The sequence below is a fragment of the Carex rostrata genome, chromosome 9, assembly GCF_964058835.1.
Source record: "Carex rostrata chromosome 9, lpCarRost1.2, whole genome shotgun sequence".
In the NCBI taxonomy this organism is placed as follows: Eukaryota; Viridiplantae; Streptophyta; class Magnoliopsida; order Poales; family Cyperaceae; genus Carex; species Carex rostrata.
Genome location: NC_135926.1, coordinates 10,082,236 through 10,105,681, shown reverse-complemented (window position 1 = coordinate 10,105,681; position 23,446 = coordinate 10,082,236). Strand labels below are relative to the sequence as shown.

The 23,446-nt window shown below is 37.3% G+C and overlaps 1 protein-coding gene across 1 annotated transcript; it reads right to left on the bottom strand.

Moving 5' to 3' along the window:
- Positions 1-16,488: 16,488 nt before the first annotated feature.
- On the bottom strand, positions 16,489-21,289 carry LOC144559126 (microtubule-associated protein 70-4-like). Its single transcript, XM_078308080.1, has 10 exons — positions 20,989-21,289; positions 20,225-20,310; positions 20,041-20,106; positions 19,651-19,821; positions 19,289-19,459; positions 18,212-18,367; positions 17,671-17,817; positions 17,316-17,387; positions 16,950-17,229; positions 16,489-16,726 (listed from the first exon to the last, which is right to left on the bottom strand). Exons 1-9 carry the CDS (start codon positions 21,083-21,085, stop codon positions 16,990-16,992), a joined length of 1,206 nt encoding a protein of 401 aa, XP_078164206.1. The 5' UTR covers positions 21,086-21,289; the 3' UTR covers positions 16,489-16,726; positions 16,950-16,989.
- Positions 21,290-23,446: the final 2,157 nt, after the last annotated feature.

The following is a 23,446-nucleotide window of genomic DNA, read 5'->3' as shown; positions in this document are numbered from 1 at the left end:
TTGCCATATAGAAACACTACAAAAGTGCTCCAAATACCTTCAATTGGAGTGTTGTATTAGGGTTGTTAATGCCCTATTATCTTGCAATCTGGAGACTACAAGATTGTTCGAAACAACTTCGGTAGGAGTGTCATATTAGGGTTGTAAATGCCATATTATCTTGCCATATAGAGACAGTACAAGAGTGCTCCAGACACCTTCAATTGGAGTGTTGTATTAGGATTGTAAAAACCCTATTATCTTGCCATATAGAGACACTACAAGGGTGCTCCAAACACCTTCAAATGGAGTGTTGTATTAGGGTTGGAAATTCTCTATTATCTTGCCATATATGGACACTATTAAAATGCTCCAAACACCATATGGAGTGTTATATGAGGGTTGTAAATGCCCTATTATGTTAGCATATAGAGACACTGCAACAGTGCTCCAAACACCTTCAATTGGAGTGTTGTATTAGCGTTGTAAAAGCCCAATTTTCTTGCCATACAGAGACACTACAAAAGTGCTCCAAATACCTTCAATTGGAGTGTTGTATTATGGTTGGAAATTCTCTATTATCTTACCCTATGGAGACACTACAAGAGTGCACCAAACACCTTCAATTTAGACTGTTGTATTAGGGTTGTAAATGCCTTATTATCCTTCCATATAAGGACACAATTAGAGTGCTCCAAACACGTTCAATTGGAGTGTTGTATTAATGTTGTACAAACCCAATTATGTTGCTATATAGAGAGACACGACAAGAGTGCCCCAAACACCTTCTATTGGAGTGTTGTCTTAGGGTTGTAAATGTCTTATTATCTTGCAATCTGGATTCACTACAAGAGTGCACCAAACAATTTCAATAGGAGAATCATATTAGGGTTGTAAATGTCGTATTATCTTGCCATATAGATACACTACAAGATTGCTCTAAACACGTTCAATTGGTGTGTTAAATAAGGGTCGTAAAAACCCTATTATTTTGCCGTCTAAAGACACTACAAGAGTGATCCAGACACCTTCTATTGGAGTGTTGTCTTAGGGTTGTAAATGCCTTATTATCTGGCAATCTTGAGACATTAAAAGAGTCCGCCAAACAACTTCAATAGGAGAGTCATATTAAGGTTGTAAATGCCATATTATCTTGCCAGATAGAGACACTACAAGAGTGCTCCAAACACCTTCAATTGAAGTGTTTTGTTAAGACTGTAAATGCCCTATTATCTTGCCAAATAGAGACACTACAAGGGTGCCCAAACGCCTTCAATTGAATTATTGTATTAGGGTTGTAAATGCCCTATTATGTTACCATATAGAGACACTAGAGGAGTGCTCCAAACACCTTCGATTGGAGTATTGTATTAGGGTTGTAAATGCCCTATCATCTTGCAATCTGGAGACACTACAAGAATGCTCGAAACAACATCACAAGGATTGTCATATTCGGTATGTAAATGCCATAATATCTTGCCATATAGAGACCCTAAAAGAGTGCTCAAAACACCTTCAATTGGAGTGTTGTATTAGGGTTGTAAATGCCCTATTATCTTGCCATATAGAGACACTACAAGAGTGCTCCAAACGCCTACAATTGCAGTGTTGTATTAGGGTTGTAAATTCTCTATTATCTTGCCATATGAAGACACTACAAGAGTGTTCCAAACACCTTCAATTTTGAGTGTTGTATTAAGGTTGTAAATGCCTTATTATCATGCCATACCGACACACTACAAGAGTGCTCCAAACACCTTCATTTGGAGTGTTGTATTAGGATTGTAAATGCCCTATTATGTTAGCATACAGAGACACTACAAAAGTGCTCCAAATACCTTCAATAGGAGTGTTGTATTAGGGTTGTTAATGCCCTATTATCTTGCAATCTGGAAACGCTACAAGATTGTTCGAAACAACTTCGGTAGGACTGTCATATTAGGGTTGTATTGCCCTATTATCTTGCCATATAGAGACAGTACAAGAGTGCTCCAAACACCTTCAATTGGAGTGTTGTATTAGGGTTGTAAAAGCCTTATTATCTGGCCATATAGAGACACTACAAGGGTGCTCCAAACACCTTCAAATGGAGTGTTGTATTAGGGTTGGAAATTCTCTATTATCTTGCCATATAGGAACACTATTAAAATGCTCCAAACACCTTCATATGGACTGTTATATGAGGGTTGTAAATGCCCTATTATGTTACCATATAGAGACACTACAAGAGTGCTTCAAACACCTTCAATTGGAGTGTTGTATTAAGGTTGTAAATGCCCTATTATCTTGCTATATAGAGACACTACAAGAGTGCTCCAAGCATCTTCTATTGGAGTGTTATTGTAGGGTTGTAAACGCCTTATTATCTTGCAATATGGAGACACTACAAGAGTACTCCAAACAACTTCAACAGGAGTGTCATATTTGGGTTGTAAATGATGCATTATCTTGCTATATAGAAACACTACAAGAGTGCTCCCAACAGCTTCAAATTATAGTATTGTATTAGGGTTGTAAAAGCCCTATTATCTTGCCATATAGAGACACTACAAGAGTGCTCCAAACGCCTTTCAATTGGAGTGTTGTATTAGGGTTGTAAATTCTCTATTATCTTGCCATATAGGGACACTATTAAAGTTCTCCAAACAATTTCAATTGGAGTGTTGTATTAGGATTGGAATTCTCTATTATCTTGACCTATGGAGACACTACAAGAATGCTCCAAACACCTTCCATTAGAGTGTTGCATTAGGGTTGTAAATGTCCTTTTATGTAGCCATACAGAGACACTAGAAAAGTGCTCCAAACACCTTTAATTGGAGTGTTGTGTTAGGGTTGTTAATGCCCTATTATCTTGCAATCTGGAGACACTACAAGCGTGCTCGAAACAACTTTGATAGGAGTGTCATATTAGGGTTGTAAATTCCCTATTATCTTGTCATATAGAGACAGTACAAGAGTGCTCCAAACACTTTCAATTGGAGTGTTGTATTAGGGTCGTAAAAGCCTTATTATCTTGTCATGTAGAGACACTACAAGAGTGCTCCAAACACCTTCAATTGGAGTGTTGTATTAGGGTTGTAAATGCCCTATTATCTTGCAATCTGGAGACACTACAAGAATGCTCGAAACAACATCACAAGGATTGTCATATTTGGTTTGTAAATGCCATAATATCTTGCCATATAGAGACCCTAAAAGATTGCTCAAAACACCTTCAATTGGAGTGTTGTATTAGGGTTGTAAATGCCCTATTATCTTGCCATATAGAGACACTACAAGAGTGCTCCAAACGCCTACAATTGGAGTATTGTATTAGGGTTGTAAATTCTTTATTATCTTGCCATATGAAAACACTACAAGAGTGTTCCAAACACCTTCAATTTTGAGTGTTGTATTAAGGTTGTAAATGCCTTATTATCATGCCATACCGACACACTACAAGAGTGCTCCAAACACCTTCATTTGGAGTGTTGTATTAGGATTGTAAAAGCCCTATTATGTTAGCATACAGAGACACTGCAACAGTGCTCCAAACACCTTCAATTGGAGTGTTGTATTAGCGTTGTAAAATCCCAATTTTCTTGCCATACAGAGACACTACAAATGTGCTCCAAATACCTTCAATTGGAGTGTTGTATTAGGGTTGTTAATGCCCTATTATCTTGCAATCTGGAGACACTACAAGATTGTTCGAAACAACTTCGGTAGGAGTGTCATATTAGGGATGTAAATGCCCTATTATCTAGCCATATAGAGACAGCACAAGAGTGCTCCAAACACCTTCAATTGGAGTGTTGTATTAGGGTTGTAAAAGCCATATTATTTTGCCATATAGAGACACTACAAGGGTGCTCCAAACACCTTCAAATGAAGTGTTGTATTACGGTTGGAAATTCTCTATTATCTTGCCATATAGGGACATTATTAAAATGCTCCAAACACCTTCATATGGAGTGTTATATGAGGGTTGTAAATGCCCTATTATGTTACCATATATAGACACTACAAGGGTGCTCCGAACACCTTCAATTGGAGTGTTGTATTAAGGTTGTAAATGCCCTATTATCTTGCCATATAGAGACACTACAAGAGTGCTCTATTGGAGTGTTATTGCAGGGTTGTAAACGCCTTATTATCTTGCAATCTGGAGACACTACAAGAGTACTCCAAACAACTTCAATAGGAGTGTCATATTTGGGTTGTAAATCATGTATTATCTTGCCATATAGAAACACTACAATAGCGCTCCCAACAGCTTCAGTTGGAGTGTTGTATTAGGGTTGTAAAAGCCCTATTATCTTGCCATATAGAGACACTCCAAGAGTGCTCCAAATAACTTTCAATTAGAGTGTTGTATTCGGGTTGTAAATGCCCTTTTATCTTGCCATATAGAGACACTACAAAAGTGCTCCAAACACCTTTAATTGGAGTGTTGTGTTAGAGTTATTAATGCCCTATTATCTTGCAATCTGGAGACACTACAAGAGTGCTCGAAACAACTTCGATAGGAGTGTCATATTAGGGTTGTAAATGCCCTATTATCTTGCCATATAGAGACACTACAAGAGTGCTCCAAAGACCTTCAATTGGAGTGTTGTATTAGGGTTGGAAATTCTTTATTATCTTGTAATATAGAGACACTACAAGAGTGCTCCAAAGACCTTCAATTGGAGTGTTGTATTAGGGTTGGAAATTCTTTATTATCTTGTAATATTGGAACACTATTAGAGTGCTCCAAACACCTTCAATTGGAGTGTTGTATTAGGATTGGATATTATTTGTTATCTTGCCATATGGAGACACTACAAGAGTGCTCCAAACACCTTCAATTTGGAGTGTTGTATGAGGGTTGTAAATGCCTTATTATCATGCCATATAGGGACACAACTAGAGTGCTTCAAACACCTTTAATTGGAGTATTGTATTAGGGTTTTAAAAAACCTAATATATTGCCATATAGAGACACTACTAGAGTGCACCAAACACGTTCATATGGAGTGATATACGAGAGTTGTAAATGCCCTATTACGCTACCATATAGAGACACTACAAGAGTGCTCCAAACACCTTCAATTAGAGTGTTATATTAGGGTTGTAAATCTTGCCATATAGAGACACAATAGTGCTCCAAACACCTTTAATTGGAGTGTTGTGTTAGGTTTGTTAATACCCTATTCTCTTGCAATCTGGAGACACAATAGTGCTCGAAACAACTTCGATAGGAGTGTCATATTAGGGTTGTAAATGCCCTATTATCTTGCCATATAGAGACAGTACAAGAGTGCTCCAAACAACTTCAATTGGAGTGTTGTATTAGGGTTGTAAAAGCCCTATTATCTTGCCATGTAGAGACACTACAAGAGTGCTCCAAACACCTTCAATTGGAGTGTTGTATTAGGGTTGGAAATTCTTTATTATCTTCCCATATTTATTAGAGTGCTCCAAACACCTTCAATTGGAGTGTTGTATAAGGACTGGATATTCTTTGCTATCTTGACATATGGAGACACTACAAGGGTGCTCCAAACACCTTCAATTTGGAGTGTTGTATGAGGGTTGTAAATGCCTTATTATCATGCCATATAGGGACACTACTAGAGTGCTTCAAACACCTTCAATTGAAGTGTTGTATTAGGGTTTTTAAAACCCTATTATATTGCCATATAAAGACACTACTAGAGTGCTCCAAACACCTTCATATGGAGTGTTATATGAGCGTTGTAAATGCCCTACAAGGGTGCTCCAAACACCTTCAATTTGGAGTGTTGTATGAGGGTTGTAAATGCCTTATTATCATGCCATATAGGGACACTACTAGAGTGCTTCAAACACCTTCAATTGAAGTGTTGTATTAGAGTTTTTAAAACCCTATTATATTGCCATATAAAGACACTACTAGAGTGCTCCAAACACCTTCATATGGAGTGTTATATGAGCGTTGTAAATGCCCTATTATGTTACCATATAGAGACACTACAAGAGTGCTCCAAAAACCTTCAGTTGGATTGTTGTATTAAGGTTGTAAATGCCCTATTATCTTGCCATATAGAAACACTACAAGAGTCCTCCAAACACCTTCTATTGGAGTGTTATAGGAGGGTTGTAAACGCCTTATTATCTTGCATTCTGGAGACACTACAAGAGTGCCCAAAACAACTTCAATAGGAGTGTCATATTAGGGTTGCAAGTGCCCTATTATCTTGCCATATAGAGACACTACAAGAGTCCTCCAAACACCTTCTATTAGTCTTGTAAATTCTCTATATTATCTTGCCATATGCAGACACTAAAAGAGTGCTCCAAACACCTTCTATTGGAGTGTTGTATTAGGGTTGTAAATACCATATTATCTTCCCAAATAAGGACACTATAAGAGTGCTCCAAACACCTTCTATTGGAGTGTTTTGTTAGGGATGTAAATGCCATATTATCTTGCAATCTGGAGACACTACAAGAGTGCCCGAAACAACTTCAATAGGAGTGTCATATTAGAGTTGCAAATGCCCTATTATCTTGACATATAGAGACACTACCTAAGTACTCCAAACACTTGCAATTTGGAGTATTGTATTAGTGTTGTAAATGTCATATTATCTTGTGAGTGCTATTTGGAGACACTAGTAGAGTGCTGCAAAGACCTTCAATTGGAGTGTTGCATTCGACTTACAACTACCCTCTCCTCTTATCATCTGGAGACACTACTAGAGTAGTACAAAGACCTTCAATTGAAGTGTTGTATGGTTGCACTACCTTCTTCCCTTGCCATATGAAGACACTAGTAGAGTGCTACAATGACCTTCAATAGGAGTGTTGTATTAGGGTTGCAACTATCATCTTCTCTTGCCATACAAGGACACTACTAGAGTGCTACAGAGACCTTCAATTGAAGTGTTGTATTAGGGTTCCAACTACCCTTTTCTCTTGCAATTTGGAGATACTAGTAGAGTGCTACCAGAACCTTCAATTAGAGTGTTGTATTAGGCTTTAAACTACCATCTTCTCCTGCCATAGAGACACTATTACAGTGCTACAAGAACCTTCAATTGGAGGGTTGTATTTGGGTTGCAACAACCCTCTTCTCTTGTCATCTGGAAACACTACTATAGTGCTTCAAAGACTTTCAATTCGAGCATTGTATTAGGCTTTCAACTACCTACCCTATTCTCTTGCAATATGGAGACACTTCTAGAGTGCTACAAGAACCTTAAATTAGAGTGTTGTATTAGGCTTGCAACTACTATCTTCTCTTACCATCTAAAGACACTACTAGAGTGCTACAAAGACCTTCAATTGGAGTGTTGTATTAGGGTTGCAACTACCTTTTTCTCTTGCTATTTGGAGATACTGGTAGAGTACTACAAAGTCCTTCAATTGGAGTGTTGTAATAGGCTTTCAACTACTGTCTTCTCTTGCCATATGGAGACGCTACTAGAGTGCTACAAAGACCTTCAATTGGAGTGTTGTATTAGGCTTGCAGCTACCCTCTTCTCTTGTCATATAAAGACACTACTAGAGTGCTATAAAGACCTTGAATTGGAGTATTGTATTAGGGTTGAACTACCCTTTTCTCTTGCTCAATGGAGACACTTACGGAGTGCTGCAAAGACCTTCAATTGACGTGTTGTATTAGAGTTGCAACTACCCTTTTCTCTTGCTATTTGGAGACATTAGTAGAGTGCTACAAGAACCTTCAAATGGAGGGTTGTATTAGGCTTTCAACTACCCTCTTCTCTTGCCATATGGAGACACTACTAATGTGCTACAAGAACCTTCAATTGGAGAGTTGTATTTGGATTGCCACTACCCTCTTCTCTTTCCATCTGGAGACACTACTAGAGTGCTTCAAAGACTTTCAATTGGAGGGTTGTATTAAACTTGCAACTACCCTCTTCTCACGCCATATGAAGACACTAGTAGAGTGCTACAAACACCTTCAATAGGAGTGTTGTATTAGTGTTGCAACTACCTTCTTCTCTGGCTATATAGAGACACTACTAGAGTGCTACAAAGGCCTAGTGTTGTGCTCTCGGGTACCTCGGGTAAACCCGGAACAGGTAACGGGTAGGGCAGGTACGGGTAGGTCGGGTAATTTTTTTTTAAAATTGTACCCTACTTGTTTCATACCCGTGCCCGTCTCGGGTAACGGGACCTCGGGTAGGGTACGGGTATTTTTTCTTTTTTTTCTGGTTTTTTTCAGTTTTTAATACTGTTTTTTGTGTTTTTTTTTTCCTTTTTTGTGTTTTTTTTTTCTTTTTTTCTGTTTTTTTAATACTGTTTTTTAATACTGTTTTTTTTACTGTTTTTTTTTCTTTTTTTCTGTTTTTTTTACAGTGAACCGGCGGCAATTTTTTTTCAAAATTTGAATTTTAAAAGTAAACGGGTAACGGGTAAAGGGTAAACGGGTAAAGGGTGCGGGTAGAACGGGTAAAGTATGCGGGTAGAACGGGTAAAGTATTCGGGTAAATGGGTGCGGGTATGGGTACAATGGGTCCGGGTGGGCAGGTTTAGGGTACGGGTAAGGCGGGTACGGGTTGGGCGGGTTTTTTTTCCCAAATATTGGTGTCCAGTCCGTCTCAAACCCATACCTGTTTACCCATTTACCCGCTTATACCCAAGCACGGGTACGGGTACCTCGGGTAACGAGTACGGGCAAACCGGGTTCGGGTAACCCGTTTAGGGTATTAGCTAAACTCTACAATGGCCTTCAATTAGAGTGTTGTATTAGGATTGCAACTACCATCTTCCCTTGCTATCTGAAAACACTAGTAGAGTGCTGCAAACAACCTTCAACTGGAGGATTGTATTCGGCTTTCAACAACCTTATTTTTCTTGTCATATGGAGACACTAATAGAGTGCTGCTAATACCTTCAATTGGAGCGTTGTATTCAGCTTTCAACTACCATCTTCTCTTGCAATATGGAGACACTACTAGAGTGCTACAAGAACCTTCAATTGAAAAGTTGTATTCGACTTACAATTCATCTCTTCTTTTTCCATATGAAGACACTACTAGAGTGCTACAAAAAGCTTCAATTGGAGTGTTGTATTATGGTTGCAGCTACCCTCTTCTCGTGTCATATAAAGACACTACTAGAGTGCTACAAAGATCTTCAATTAGAGTGTTGTATTGGGGTTGGAACCACCCTCTTCTCTTGCAATCTAGATTCACTACTAGTGTGATGCAAAGTACTTCAATTGAAGGGTTGTATTCGGCTTACAACTACGCTCTTCTCTTGTCATCTTGAGACACTACTTGAGTTCCACAAAGACTTACAATTGGAGAGTTGTATTAGGGTTGCAACTACCCTCTTCCCTTGCAATTTGGAGACACTAGTAGAGTGCTACAAAGACCTTCAATTGGAGTGTTGTATTAGGCTTGCAATTACCATCTTCTCTTGCCATCTGGAGACACTAGTAGAGTGCTGTAAAGACCTTCAATTGGATTGTTGTATTAGACGTGGAACTACCCTCTTCTCTTGCCATATAAAGACACTACTATAGTACTACAAAGACCTTCAATTGGAGTGTTGTATTAGGGTTTCAACTACCCTCTTCTCTTGCTATTTGGAGACACTAATAGAGTGTTGCAAAGACCTTCAATTGGAGTGTTGTATTTGGGTTACAACAACACTCTTCGATTGTCATCTGGAGACACTACTACAGTGCTGCAATGACCTTCAATTGGAGTGTTCTATTAGGTTGCGACTAGACTACCCTCTTCTCTTTCCAAATGGAATCACTTCTAGAGCATTGCAAAATCTTTCAATTGGAGTGTTGAATAAGGGTTACAAGTACACTCTTCTCTTTCCATGTGGAGACACTACTATAGTGCTGCAAAGACCTTCAATTGGAGTGTTGTATTAGGGTTGCAATTATCATCTTATCTTGCTATCTAGAGGCACTAGTGTGCTGCAAACAACTTCAATTGGAGGATTGTATTAGGGTCATAACTACCATATTTCCATACAACTAGACTTGCAAGTTGCAAAGACCTTCAATTGGAGTGTTGTATTAGGGTTGCAACAATCCTCTTCTCTTGACATATGGAAACACTACTATTCCACAAAGGTCATTAATTGGAGTGTTGTATTAGAGTTGCAACTAACCTTTTTTCTTGCTATTTAGAAACACTAGTAGTGTACTGTAAAGACCTTCAATTGGAGTGTTGTATTAGGGTTGCAACTACCCTCTTCTCTTTCATTATGGAGACACTACTAGTGTGCTGCAAAGACCTTCAATTGAAGTGTTGTATTAGAGTTGCAATTACCATCTTCTTGCCATCTGGAGATACTAGTATAGTGCTAGAAAGACCTTTAATTGGAGTGTTGTATTAGGATTCCGACTAACCTCTTCTCTTGTCATATGGAGACACTACTAGAGTGCTACAAGGACCTTCAATTGGAGTGTTGTATTAGGGTTACAACTACACTGAATAGTTGTAATCTAGAGACACAACTAGAGTGCTACAAAAATCTTTAGTTGGAGTTTTCTATTAGGGTTGCAAGTACCCTCTTTTCTTGTCATATAGAGACACTATTAGAGTGCTGCAAATATCTTCTATTGGAGTGGTGTATTAGGTTTGCAACTACCCTCTTATCTTGCCATATGGAGACACTACTAGAGTGCTCCAAAGACCATCTATAGAGCTGCGACCATCCTCTTTTGTTGCCATATGGAAACACTACTAGAGTGTTGCAAAAACTTTCCATTTAAGTTTTGTATTAGGGTTGCAAGTACTCACTTCTCTTATCATATGGAGCCACTACTATAGTGCTGCAAATACCTTCAATTGGAGTGTTGTATTGGGGTTGCCACCAGCTTCTTCTCTTTCTACCTAGAGACACTACTAGTGTGCTGCTACAAAGAACTTCAATTGGAGGGTTGTATTTGGTTTACAACTATCCTCTTTTGTTGCCATCTGGAGAAACTACTAGTGTGTTGCCAAGGCCTTCAATTAGAGTGTTGTATTAGGGTTGCAACCATCTTTTCTTTTATTATCTGGTGACACTACTAGTGTGCAGCAAACAACTTCAATTAGAGTGTTGTATTATGGTCGCAACTACCCTCTTGTTTTGCTATCTCGAGACACTATTAGATTGCTACAAACACCTTCTATTGGAGTGTTGTATTAGGGTTGCAACTACCCTCTTCCCTAGTCATATGGAGACACTACTAGAGTGCTGCAAACACCTTCAATTGCAGTGTTGTATTTGGGTTGAAACTACCCTCTTCTCTTTCCATATGGAGACACTACTAATGTGCTGCAAAGACCTTTAATTGAAGTGTTGTGTTAGAGTTTCAACTATCCTCTTCTCTTACCATCTAGAGACACTATAGAGTGCTGGAAAGACCTTCAAGTTAAGTGTTGTATTAGGCTCCCAACTACCATCTTCTCTTGCCATACGGAAACACTACTAGAGTGCCACAAAGACCTTTGATTGGAGTGTCGTATTACGGTTATAATTACGCTTTTTTGTTTCCATCTGGAGACACTACTAGAGTGCTGTAAAGGCCTTTAATTAGATTATTATATTATGGTTGCGACTACCCTCTTCTCTTGCCATATGAAAATACTACTAGAGGGCTACAAAAATCTTCAATTGGAGTGTTGTATTTGAGTTGCAAGTACCCTCTTCTCTTTTCATATGGAGACACTACTATAGTGTTGTGATGACCTTCAATTGGAGTGTTGTATTGGGGTTGCAACCACCCTTTTATCTTACTATCTAGAGACACTACTAGTGTGCTGCAAAGAACTTCAATTGGAGGGTCGTGTTCGGTTTACAATACTCTCTTCTCTTTTTATCTAGAGATACTACTAGTTTGTTGCAAAGGCCTTCAATTGGAGTGTTGTATTAGGGTTGCAACCACCTTTTGATATCTTGAGGCACTACTAGTGTGCTGCAAACAACTTCAATTGGAGTGTTGTATTAGGGTCGCAACCATCCAAACATACTCAATTGCTATTCGGAACAGCAAGAATAGCGATGTTCCGTTATTCCTACAAAAAGTCAGAATAGCAATTGGTGCTCTCTTAAATGTTCAATCCCTCCATTGTTATTCTAAATGTTCAATCCAAACAATATTTTCGCTATTCTGAATAGCACCACATCAACACTATTCTCACACTCTTCCAAAAATCACTATTCTCATCTACTATTCTCAAATAGTAGCTATTCTAGCTATTCTAAAGTGCATCCAAACGTACCCTTAGAGTTTTGTATTAGGGCTGCAACTACCCTCTTATCTTGTCATATGGAGACACTACTAGAGTGCTGCAAACACCTTCAATTGGAGTATTGTATTTGGATTGCGACTACTCTCTTCTCTTATCATATGAAGACACTACTAAAGTACTACAAAAACCTTCAATTGGAGTGTTGTATTAGGGTTTACAACTACCCTCTTCTCTTGATATATAGAGGTACTACTAAAGTACTATAAAGACCTTCAATTAGAGTGTATTATGGTTGCAACTACCCTCTTCTCTTGCCATATTGAGACACTACTAGAGTACTGCAAATATATTCAATTGGAGTGTTGTATTAGGGTTGCAACCAATCTCTTCTCTTGCAAACTGGGGATACTACTTGTGTGTTGCAAAGACCTTCAATTGGAGTGTTGTATTGGGATTACAACTACGCTCTTTTGTTGCTATCTACGGACACTGCCAAGACCTTCAATGGAGTGTTGCATTAGGGTTGGAAGTACCCTCTTCTCTTACTACATGTAAACACTACTAGAGTGCTACAAAGACCTTCTATTAGAGTGTTGTATTAGGGTTGCAAATACCCTCTTCTCTTGTCATATGGAAACACTACTAGAGTGCTACAAAGACCTTCTATTGGAGTGTTGTATTAGGGTTGCAACTACTCTCTTCTCTTGTCATATGGAGACACTACTAGAGTACTGCAAAGACCTTCAATTGGAGTGTTGTATTGGGCTTGCAACCACCCTTGTCTTTTGCTATCTGGAGACACTACTAGTGTGATGCGTAGACCTTCAATTGGAGTGTTATATTAGGTTTACAACTACCATCTTCTGTTGCCATCTGGAAACACTACAGCAGTGCTGCAAAGACTTTCAATTGGAGTGTTGTATTTGGGTTGCAACTATCATCTTTTCTTGCCATATGGAGAAACTACTTGAGTGCTACAAAAGCCTTTAATTTGAGTGTTGTATTAGGGTTGCAACTACCTTCTTCTTTTGCCATATGGAGACACTACTAGTGTGTTGCATAGACCTTTAATTGGAGTGTTGTATTATGGAGACACTACTAGAGTGCTGCAAACACCTTCAATTGGTGTGTTGTATTAAAGTTGCAGCCACCATCTTCTCTTCACTACTAGTGTACTGTAAAGACCTTTAATTGGAGTACTTTATCAATGGAGTGACAGGTAGTCTGAGAGCTCTCTCGGTAGTGTGTTGGCTTCGGGTTCCAGTTACATACCATTAGCAGTCTGAATGCTCTCTGGGACTACTAGGTGAGTATAGGAAGAGAACTCCCCAACAGTACCTGTCACATGTCGAGATGCACCAGAATCGACTATCAATTCTAGTGATCTAGTGCTGGATATATAGGCAAGAGTAAGTGTATCACAAGTATCTTTGGCTGAGTGAGCAAAAGAAGCAAAGTTACTCCTGAATGAAATGAGGTTGATGCATCATCGACCACACTCTTCCCATCACCTTCTTCTTTCTGCTTCCTCCTAAGTATCTGCGAGCAAGCTTCAAAGATCATGAGATCATCTTCTGTAAAGCCCGCACCAGCTTCTTCCTCTTCCTCTACAACCATCAGGTTTACCCGGTTGCCTCTTCTTCCACCTCTTCGACCCCCATGGCCGCGTCCACGACTTGCAGACTGCCCCTTCCACCTGCATCTCTCTCCTTTGGTGGCTTAGAGAAAGTCTATTTCAGGTGGCCTAACTCACCACAGTTATAGCATTGTCAAGTCTCACCCCTAGACCATGTGTTACCTGAGTTGGAGACCGCTAGTGCTGACTTCACTCCTGGAAGTCCTCCTGCCCTAGCCTATAATCATATACGACTCTCCTCCTATATCATCATAGAGATCGACTCATCCAGTGAGGGGATCTTTGACTGAGCCAGCAACACTGCGCTCATCTGCTCAAATACCGGGTCTAACCCTCTCAGAAAGTGCATAGTCATCCTCTATACTCTCTCATCTCCTTTTTGGCATTTGGGATCCATACAACACTTCACAAGAGAGAAGTGATCATAATCTACCCACAGTCGCTCCAAATCTGCGGCATACTCCGGAATCGATCTACCTCTCTGCACCACTGCCTCTATCTCCCTCTCAATCTGAAACACCCTCATATTATTGTCAACCCCTGCATAGATCCTCATCAACTTCCCCCAGACATCACTCACAGCCTCATGCCATCCATTGTGACAGCAATAGATGCAATCATCGAGTTCAGGAGCCAAGTGTGCAACAGACTATGTGTAGTCTTCCACTCGTAGTACCCAGCCAAGTCCTTTGCTGGCTCCTCCTTCTCACTTGTGAGATACCCCTCCATTTTCCTTCCCGATAAAGCCCTCTTAACCCGATGCGACCAGCTCAAATACGTGGCTGGTACATCAAGTTTTAGCTCCACATGTGGAAGATCCAGCTCAAATATGAGCTCTCACTAGCTGCCACACTAAATGCTCACGTTAGCATCGTGAACTCTAAGCCACTCAGCTTTGATAAGGCCTACACCAGTGGATTCTTACCCTTGCTTGAACCCTCTTCCTCCATCGATCCAACTCAGATCTGATCCTCTTACACCAATCTAAGTCTAGATTCTCCTTTCTTCTCCCTTAGACCCGATCTTGCACCCTCAAGATCTAGATCCACTTCATCTCAATCCTCTTCTTCCATTTCTTGACCCGATCTTGATCTATCAACTCATCAAAGATCGAGATTCAAACCCAATCAATCCTCCCTCGGGTATCGTGGGGTATTGGCCCCCCACGCCGGCCTAATCAACACACAAAAACAACCTTAGTAGCCGACCGACCTAAAGAGAGAAAACTCGGCAGTTAGGAAGAGAAGAGAGAGAGGAGAACCAGTTGGGAGGAGATGAAGGAGCGGCGGAAGACGGGTTGCGGCTTCGACCGAAGAGAGAAGGGCGGAACCGAGAGGGGTTGGGTGGCTGAGTCGAGAGGGGAAAGGGCGAAGAGCGACGACTGAGCTGCGCGGGAGAAGGGCAAAGGGCAGTGGAGGACAACGGCGGGAAAGAGGAGGCCAGTGGCGGCTTGGAGTAGCTAACCCTAGCTCTAATACCAACTTGAATTTCAGCCAAAAATGAATTGTTATTTTATTGGAGAGCCCTTTGGACTTATATAGAGATTACATCTTATAATCTAGTCCTTCAACTTTCTCTATATTCCTATTTCACGAATAGGTGCCTAAACTAGATACAAATACCAACACAAATAAAATTAGTTTTTAATTTCAATTCTTTTGATCGACTTTTGCATGGCCATTTTGGTTAATTAAATTTTACTAGGACTAAGATAGAAAAATATCTGGAAAAGCATTTGTAATGCACAGTTTTAGAATTTAGGATTCCTAAATCAAATATATCATCTGACTCTGAGTCTCAAATTTTGAAAAACAAAATGTTAGCCCATGTATTTTTGGACCATTGCTTATATATGATGAACAAGTTTGGTTGCTCTAAGCCCAATTGATTTTTTTTCAGTTCATTTTATTTCTAGCCCAACTCACTTTCTTACTTCTGATTGAATTCCTGAGGCTCTCTATTTTTCAATTTTTAGTGGGGTGAAAGTTCCTTTGAATGGGAAATAAATCCGCTGCGATCCAACGGGATTGCAGGGACCCTATTATTTCAAATCCAACCTTTCATATTTTGAAATACACGAATCTCAATAAAATTGTTTTTTGTGCGCAAATCTCAATACAAATAAAAGGTTGGATTTGGAATAACAGGGTCCCTGCAATCCCGTTGGATCACAGCAGATTTATTTGCCCTTTTAATGATACGGTATGGAAGTTGTATCCTTCAAAATATATTTATTTACGTGATTGGCCTTGAGGGGCAAAATTCACACTAAAGGTTTATGGAGAAGGGATCTCGGTTCTGTTACTTGAGTATTATGTCATATGTGGACATTTAGAATCTATAAATCATTTGTTTATCTTTTCTCCTATATTGTTTCAATTATAGGATAATTTTGATAGATGTAATTCTAATGCTATTAGTGTAAAATTGTCATCCCTTGTTGAATTATGGAATGATATTGTTTCTTTACCGCCTTCAATTACATTCAGAGTCTAATATGTTCGGCTTGCTGGACTATTTGAAATTAGAGAAACAAGAGGATCATGAAAATGTTGTGGGTGTATTGGTACCTTCAAATGTATTATTTCTGTATTATTACAATAGTAATAATTCAAGTTTGACAAATTTGTAATATATATTGCTGACTTTGGCTACTACCCAATACGGCATAACAAATAAAAAAAATACGTATTAAATTGAATAAACTGATATTCAGTTCATGTGAACAATTATTTGCTCCAACTTGTAGATTAAATGCACATACAGATAATTATAATAGGAAAACAAATAAGTGCAGATGCACATATTATTCTACTATTACAAAGCTCTCAGTAGAGACATCAACAGTTGCAAAAGGATAACCTACAACAACAAACACGAGATCTTCAACTTAATCCAACATTCTTCATGATGTTCTAGTTTTTCATACCTGTAAAAATCAAATTCACCTTGAGAATAATAAAAAACAAGCAATATGAATGAATATCAAGTATCCAGCATCAAATTTCAAGTAATATAAGAAAGCCAATTAGATCAGTACCAGCTTGATGTATCAAATCTCTTTGGGTGCTTTTTACTAATTTCCTTGCTAAAATATTGTGGTTGATATTCGTTTGGTGCCAATTGTACACCAAAAAAACATTAGAATTTACCTGGGTTTCAGTATTCTTTAAAATTGAAAGCCCGTCAATTTTAGACGGAATTGCGATATTCAAATGCCTTTGGAGTTTTCACCTCTTTTCTTTCAGCCCCTTCAAAAAGTAACAAAGTAGGCTTTGGAGTCACTTTTGGCAAGAAAGATTGCCTTGGCTGAGATTTTGATCTCTTCTCTGTTACATTCTCCGAATAATTTGACTCCTTAATGGAAACAGAACGCCTTGAAACATTTCTCAAACCATCCTCCAATGTTTTCAGTCTAATTCTTAACTTCTCCTGAAATAATAGGAAGTCTACTTCTCAAAACAGAGATACATATAACTTTCATACAAGGAACTGTAGTTGCTCGGAAGTGAACTTACGTTGAGCTGGGATTCCACCTTGGCAGTCTTCTCTGCCATACCCATCTTATTACGGAGTCGCTGAATTTCCCCCTAAAAATGCATGTACTCTTCTTGGTCATATTCAAAAAAGTAGAAATTATGATGCACAGTTGATTTTGTTTTTGTTTTCAAATACATCACTGTACTTTATTATAGCTCCAGGAAAAAGTCAAGCATCTAATAAACAAAATTTGGTTGGAACCAATTGACAGTGATGTCATTGGCATCCTTGTTAGGTTTATAAAAGGAGCAGCTTCTTCTTCAAATTTCTATTTCAGACAAACAAACTTGCACTGTTATGATATTTTTTTTTTCTAGAACTAGTTTCTGATACCTGCATGAATCGACGTTCTTCAAGCCATTTCTTGACAGGCATTACTTTGTCACCTTCACCTTTCCATTCATTGGCAGCAATTGATGCCACACGGTTTACAAACACTTTTATTCTAGAATGTTCTCTCTCCAGTGTCTTCTTTTCATCCTATATCAAATGCAAATAGTAATGTGAACTTAGAAGCTTAGAATATTCATATATGCCTTTTTACTACCTTCAAAATGAGAGACAGCTCACAGTACTTTAAAACATGGTGGAAATCCAATTTAGGGAGAGAGGAAAAAGTATATATCGCATATACTCATAAATTCCTAATTTCTAACATACAGACACCCCTCTTTACTACCTTTAAACAGATTGTGAGGATAGTTTTAAGGCTTTTATTCAGTAAATACTAGATAGGAATAAGATGTACGGAAAAATCTTTTCATGTTCTTATAGGGTATTTGAATGACATTCCTCTATAAGAACATGAAAATATTTTAGAAACATTTTACATTTACCACTACAAAAATTGAAACTTGATAGCAATCTGTAGTACCTTGAGCTCAGAAATCTGGCGCTGGTAATCACGTACGGCATTGGTAAATGTATTGCTGGCCAGAACAGATTCCTTCAGCTCATGGATAGTTTGACTGAGCTTTTCTACCTCCATTGTTTTCTGGCGGTTGGTTTTCTCTAGCACTTTGTTCTCATCCTGTCATGCAATCAAAACAAAATCAGATCAATCCGGAAGACAAAGAGCTCTTTGCACAAAACACTCAATATATTTTTTTTCTTTTTTGAAATAGCAACCGCATATATCACACTTCCAAGTAAGGGTAAAAACGAAGCGGATACGGAGCGAATAGTGGTAAAACCATATCCATATCCCTTTTTTCATTTTCCGGATACGGATACGGAGCGGAAATCAGACATATTAGACGGATACGGATACGGATCAAATTGGATATTTATTAAAATAATATTAAAAAAATATTAAAGTTCATAATATTTATCTGATTATAATGGTAAATAACATAATTTTTTCATAATATATATGAAAATATATGGTATATATCTACTATTCGGATACGGATAATTGAAACGTAAAACCATATCAGTATCCTTATCTACACGGACATTCAGATATCGAATATCCACATCTAAGTTTTCAAATATGCATCGAATACGAATTGGATATTACCCAAACCGTTTTCACCCCTACTTCCAAGTCATGAAACACTTCTCTCAATATTTACAAATAACACTCAATCATGAAAACCCTAGTCTAAGTCAAGCAAAACATATAATGAAAGGTTCAAGTAAAGCAAAAGATGACTAAATTTGTGATAACTATTCTCCTGTTGTCTGCATCATATGCTTTCATAACTAGGTCATACAGATTCATCATTCATATAAATTCTCTTTCCTCAAATTAATTTAGTTTCAAACGAGGAAACAAAAACTTAGGTGAAGAGTGAACAATTTTAAAATAAAACATAGCTATTCTATCACTATAATCTCACAACTAGGTCTTATTTACAAAAAAATCAAGAAATATTTGTTTTCTGCAGAGTCTGTCATGAATATTTGATACGCTAAGTGAAATTAGTAAAATCAATAAACAAAAACGTACCTGATAGATCTCGATTTGGCGCATTAACTCAAAATTCTTGTTTTGAACATCCTCCACAATAAGAGCTCTTTCAAGAGCACTTCGAAGAATATTCCCAGCCTCGATTAGAGCTGCCTCTTTTGACTTTGTAATCCTTTCAAGTGCCTTCTTATCTTCACGTAGAATTGCAATCTGGCATTTTAGTCAAACAATTTATCAAAATTAAACATTTAACCAGTTCTTGATGAAGCTTGTTACGTCTGCATACTTGTTGCTATCTTTGTCTTTTGTTTTATTTCCTCTTGTGGTTGTTTTCATGTCGTTTCTTGGGCTTTATACATTCTTATGTTTTCTATAAAATGAATATGGTTAGCTTATCCCACCTCATTTTTGTAACGCTTAATGTCTGACTCAAGAGGTGCAATTACTGCCTCAACTGGTACGAATTCCTCATCCTCTTGAGCAGCATAAACTCTTCTTAATGTTGCTTCTGCTGCAAATTGAGCTGCAAGAGCCTCTCTCTTCTCATTAAATAGTCTTTGTATCTCCAAATTCTGCCATCATTTATGAAAAAAATTACTTTTAAGGAAGAATTTTAGAAGTTGACTCCTATTACTTCAAAAAAATTACACAGTGACACTAGATAATCGATAAAGTATACACTATCAGATAAAAGAAAAAGGTGTGGCTTTCAATATTTCAACAAGTAAAATGATCTCGTGTTTTCAAGGTGGAAACATGGAATTTCAGTTACAAACCAAAAATGCTATCACCTTTTGCTCGAGTTGTTCTTCATAGAGCCTGAGCTTTTCATCCTGGTTATTCAGTTCGTTACTTATCTGAATAAAAACAGTAAGAAAGAAGTTGTGAATATAGTAGCAATTAAAATAAAAAATATGGAGAAACCAATTGTCGCTTCCCTAATATTGTCAATTTATTATTTGATTAAGAAAATACCTCAATAAGGGCTCTGTCCTTGAGAACTTCAGCAGTTTTAAGTGCCTTAATTTCACGGCAGGCATGTTCTAGCTCTCTTTCCTTTTCTGTTTTAGTTTCCAAAAACATATTCATGCAGAGAGAGGATTCAAATTTCAAATTCAAAATTATAATGCTAAAAGGATATGATAGAGTTCATGCAAGTGAAAAAAGAATCTAATTTTCTGTAGAATAGCACAGTTTAAGCCAGCTAAAGATATAATACTTTGTTAAAACATGCATATGTTTACTCAGCTCCTCAGCAGAACTGTAACTGTTAAAGGGGATGCAAGAAGTACAGAAAGTACCTCAGCTTTGCAAAATTCTGATTTCAAACATCCCGTTCCCCTCCCAAGCAAAAAACAAATAAATAACTAAATAATAGTGAATGATCCAACTTTGCTTTCTTTGCATTTTTTACAAGTTGAAAAATCAAAATTCAGTACTTCTTCTAATTGAATTTTCGTAAACAGAATTACTGTAACCATATAATTAATTTGCTAGAAAGTAACAAATTAGTCCAAATATGAAAGTATTTATGTAGAAAAATATGTATGAGCCGTATAATTTCATACATAGCTTGGACCTAAGCACTATGATTATAAGCCTTAATAACCAGGTATCTGAAGGTTTTGGTCCATCAAAGGATATTCTAGGTCAAATATTACCAACAAGAGAAACAATTAGCAGGCCAATTGAAACTTGGAAGTAACAAAAGAGGTGAAATCTTTACTGACAAACAATACCTCGTAAATGGTTCTCCAATCTATTCAACTCAATAATAATAGGATCAGAAGGGCTCAGTTGCATCTCCTTCTCATTCAGCTCTCCCAAACTGCCCATTTCGTATAGACAAAAAGATAGATTCTAATTTGAAATGAGGGAAGAAGGGCATGAGGAAGTAGAGGGGGTTGGAGGGAAATTTAAGAAGTGAGTGGAATCGTAAAGGAGATACCATTATCGAAGAAAGGAAGAGAAGTGTGAGAGGGAAGAGAAGAGAGGAGGCGCGTGTAGAGAAAAGAGTAGAGAGCAATAGACAGTAGAGTAGAGAAACAGAAGCGACAGTGGTGGCACTTGACAGTGATTGAAATCTCTTTTTATTGTATTTGGGCCGAATTTGGGCCGGGTAGTTGGGGTAGTTAAGAAAACAACAATTTTTTTTTTATTTGCACATTTTAGAAAGCAACCGTATTGTGTGTGATTTCAGTTTTGATCTGTGGGCTCCATAGCAAATTGAGTAACGGAGGCAAAATCTGTGGGCTCCACACATTATAAGATGTTTCTGGGGAGCCGAATGTTTGTACTACTAGCAACCATAATCACAAATGAATTATTTGAGTTCAGTATGGCGAGATCAAAAGTTCGTGATTCGAGAATAATTCAGGTATAATTCGGAAATGATTCGGAATTATTCGGATCAGAGATCTCAGCATAGTAACAAGACTTGCGATATATTTGTGTTTTATTTGTGTTCTATTCGTTTTTTACATTTTCGAACCGATCTCCGAATAAAATGAAAAAAAAACGTATAATATGTTTTATTCACGAATAAAACGTGTATAAAACGCGAATCACGAATTATTCACGAGAAAAAACGCCAATTTTTTTTTCTTTTTTTCTTTGCCTAGTTTTTTTTTTGCTTCCTTATTGTATCGAATCATTCTCAAATTATACCCGAATCTCAAACTATTTGTTTGTCACTACTCACTATGGATCTCAGTCCTACAAAGAGGCAAAAAAAAATATATTCTAGGAAAAATTCATGAATAATTTGGGAAATTTGGGAAAATTCATAAAATTCGCGAATTATTTAGGAATAATTCGGTCAAAGTTTGGTCCACCGAATAATTCTGCGTCCGATTCGTCATCACCAAAAAAACAAATTATTCACGAATTTTGTGACTATAGTAGCAACTAGCAAACTTCAAGTTTCTAAACCAAGGTCGTGAGATTAACTTTTTAAAGGTTTAATTTGAAAATTGAGTTTAAACAATTGTTTTTTATTTTTATTTCTTTGACCAGTTAAAGATGTGCATTTAAAATTATTTTAATTTTCAACTATATTTTGTATAAAATATCAGAAATCCAAAAAAAATGAGAGCAACAAAATATTTTATTTTCAATTTTTTAATTTTATACAAAATAAATTTCAGAAAATGGAAGCTCAGAACATAATCATGTAATTTACAAGTTAATAATCCAAACTCAACAATCTAGAGACAAAGCCGGTAACAATGTATGGTGGTCAAATTCACTCTCATTTATTTTTAATTTTTTTATATTTATACATGATCTTATTTATAGTTTTAAGTAAAATATTATAAATACTGTAAATTAATTCACATTCACATTGGATCATGATAACAATCCCCGCAGGTCTATCCCCGCATTTATCCCCGCAGATACTGCCAAAAAAAACATGGGGGGGACCGCTCAATCATTAATGAGCGTTTAAAAAATTACGGGTATTTAACTTGAAGCATCAAACTATTTACCTTGAATTTGTCAGGTATTAAACCCTCTACAGTGATATCTATTTATGAAAGAATAAATCAATCCATTAATTGTCCCCGCACAAAATTTCCTTTTTTTTGAATCGTCCCCGCACAACTGGGGACCATTAAATATGGGGGGACCGCTCAATCATTAATGAGCGTTTAAAAAACTGTTAGTATTTAACTTAAAACATCAAAGTATTTAACTTGAATTTGTCAGGTATTAAACCCTATGCAATGATCTCTATTTATGAAGGAATAAATCAATCCATTAATTGTCCCCGCACAAAATTTTCTTTTTTTTTGAATCGTCGCCGCACAACTTGAGACCATTAAATAAACAATTCCCTCACCCAATGATAAATATTTTATGTTACATGGATAAATAATTTGCATTATATGAATAAATACTTTATGTTACATGAATAAATACTTCTCATGCATACTTGCAACTTTCAGTAAAATATCAATGATAAATACTCTCATGCATAATGATAAATACTTTATGTTACATGGATAAATACTTTGTATTACATAGATAAATACTTCTTAGATATAATTGCAACTTACAGTAAAATATCAATGATAAATACTGTCAGACATAATGATAAATACTCTATGTTACATGGATAAATACTCTATGTTACAAGAGTAAATACTTCTTAGAAATAATGATAAATACTTTTTTGAACATCAATTAATAGATAAG

Coding starts and splice junctions, on each gene's coding strand:
- LOC144559126 (XM_078308080.1), bottom strand. CDS start 21,085: ATGGGCAGTTTGGGAGAGCTGAATGAGAAGGAGATGCAACTGAGCCCT. Junction 19,822..20,040: donor AAGAACAACTCGAGCAAAAG/GTGATAGCATTT, acceptor AAATGATGGCAG/AATTTGGAGATACAAAGACT. Junction 17,818..18,211: donor GCCAGATTTCTGAGCTCAAG/GTACTACAGATT, acceptor CATTTGATATAG/GATGAAAAGAAGACACTGGA.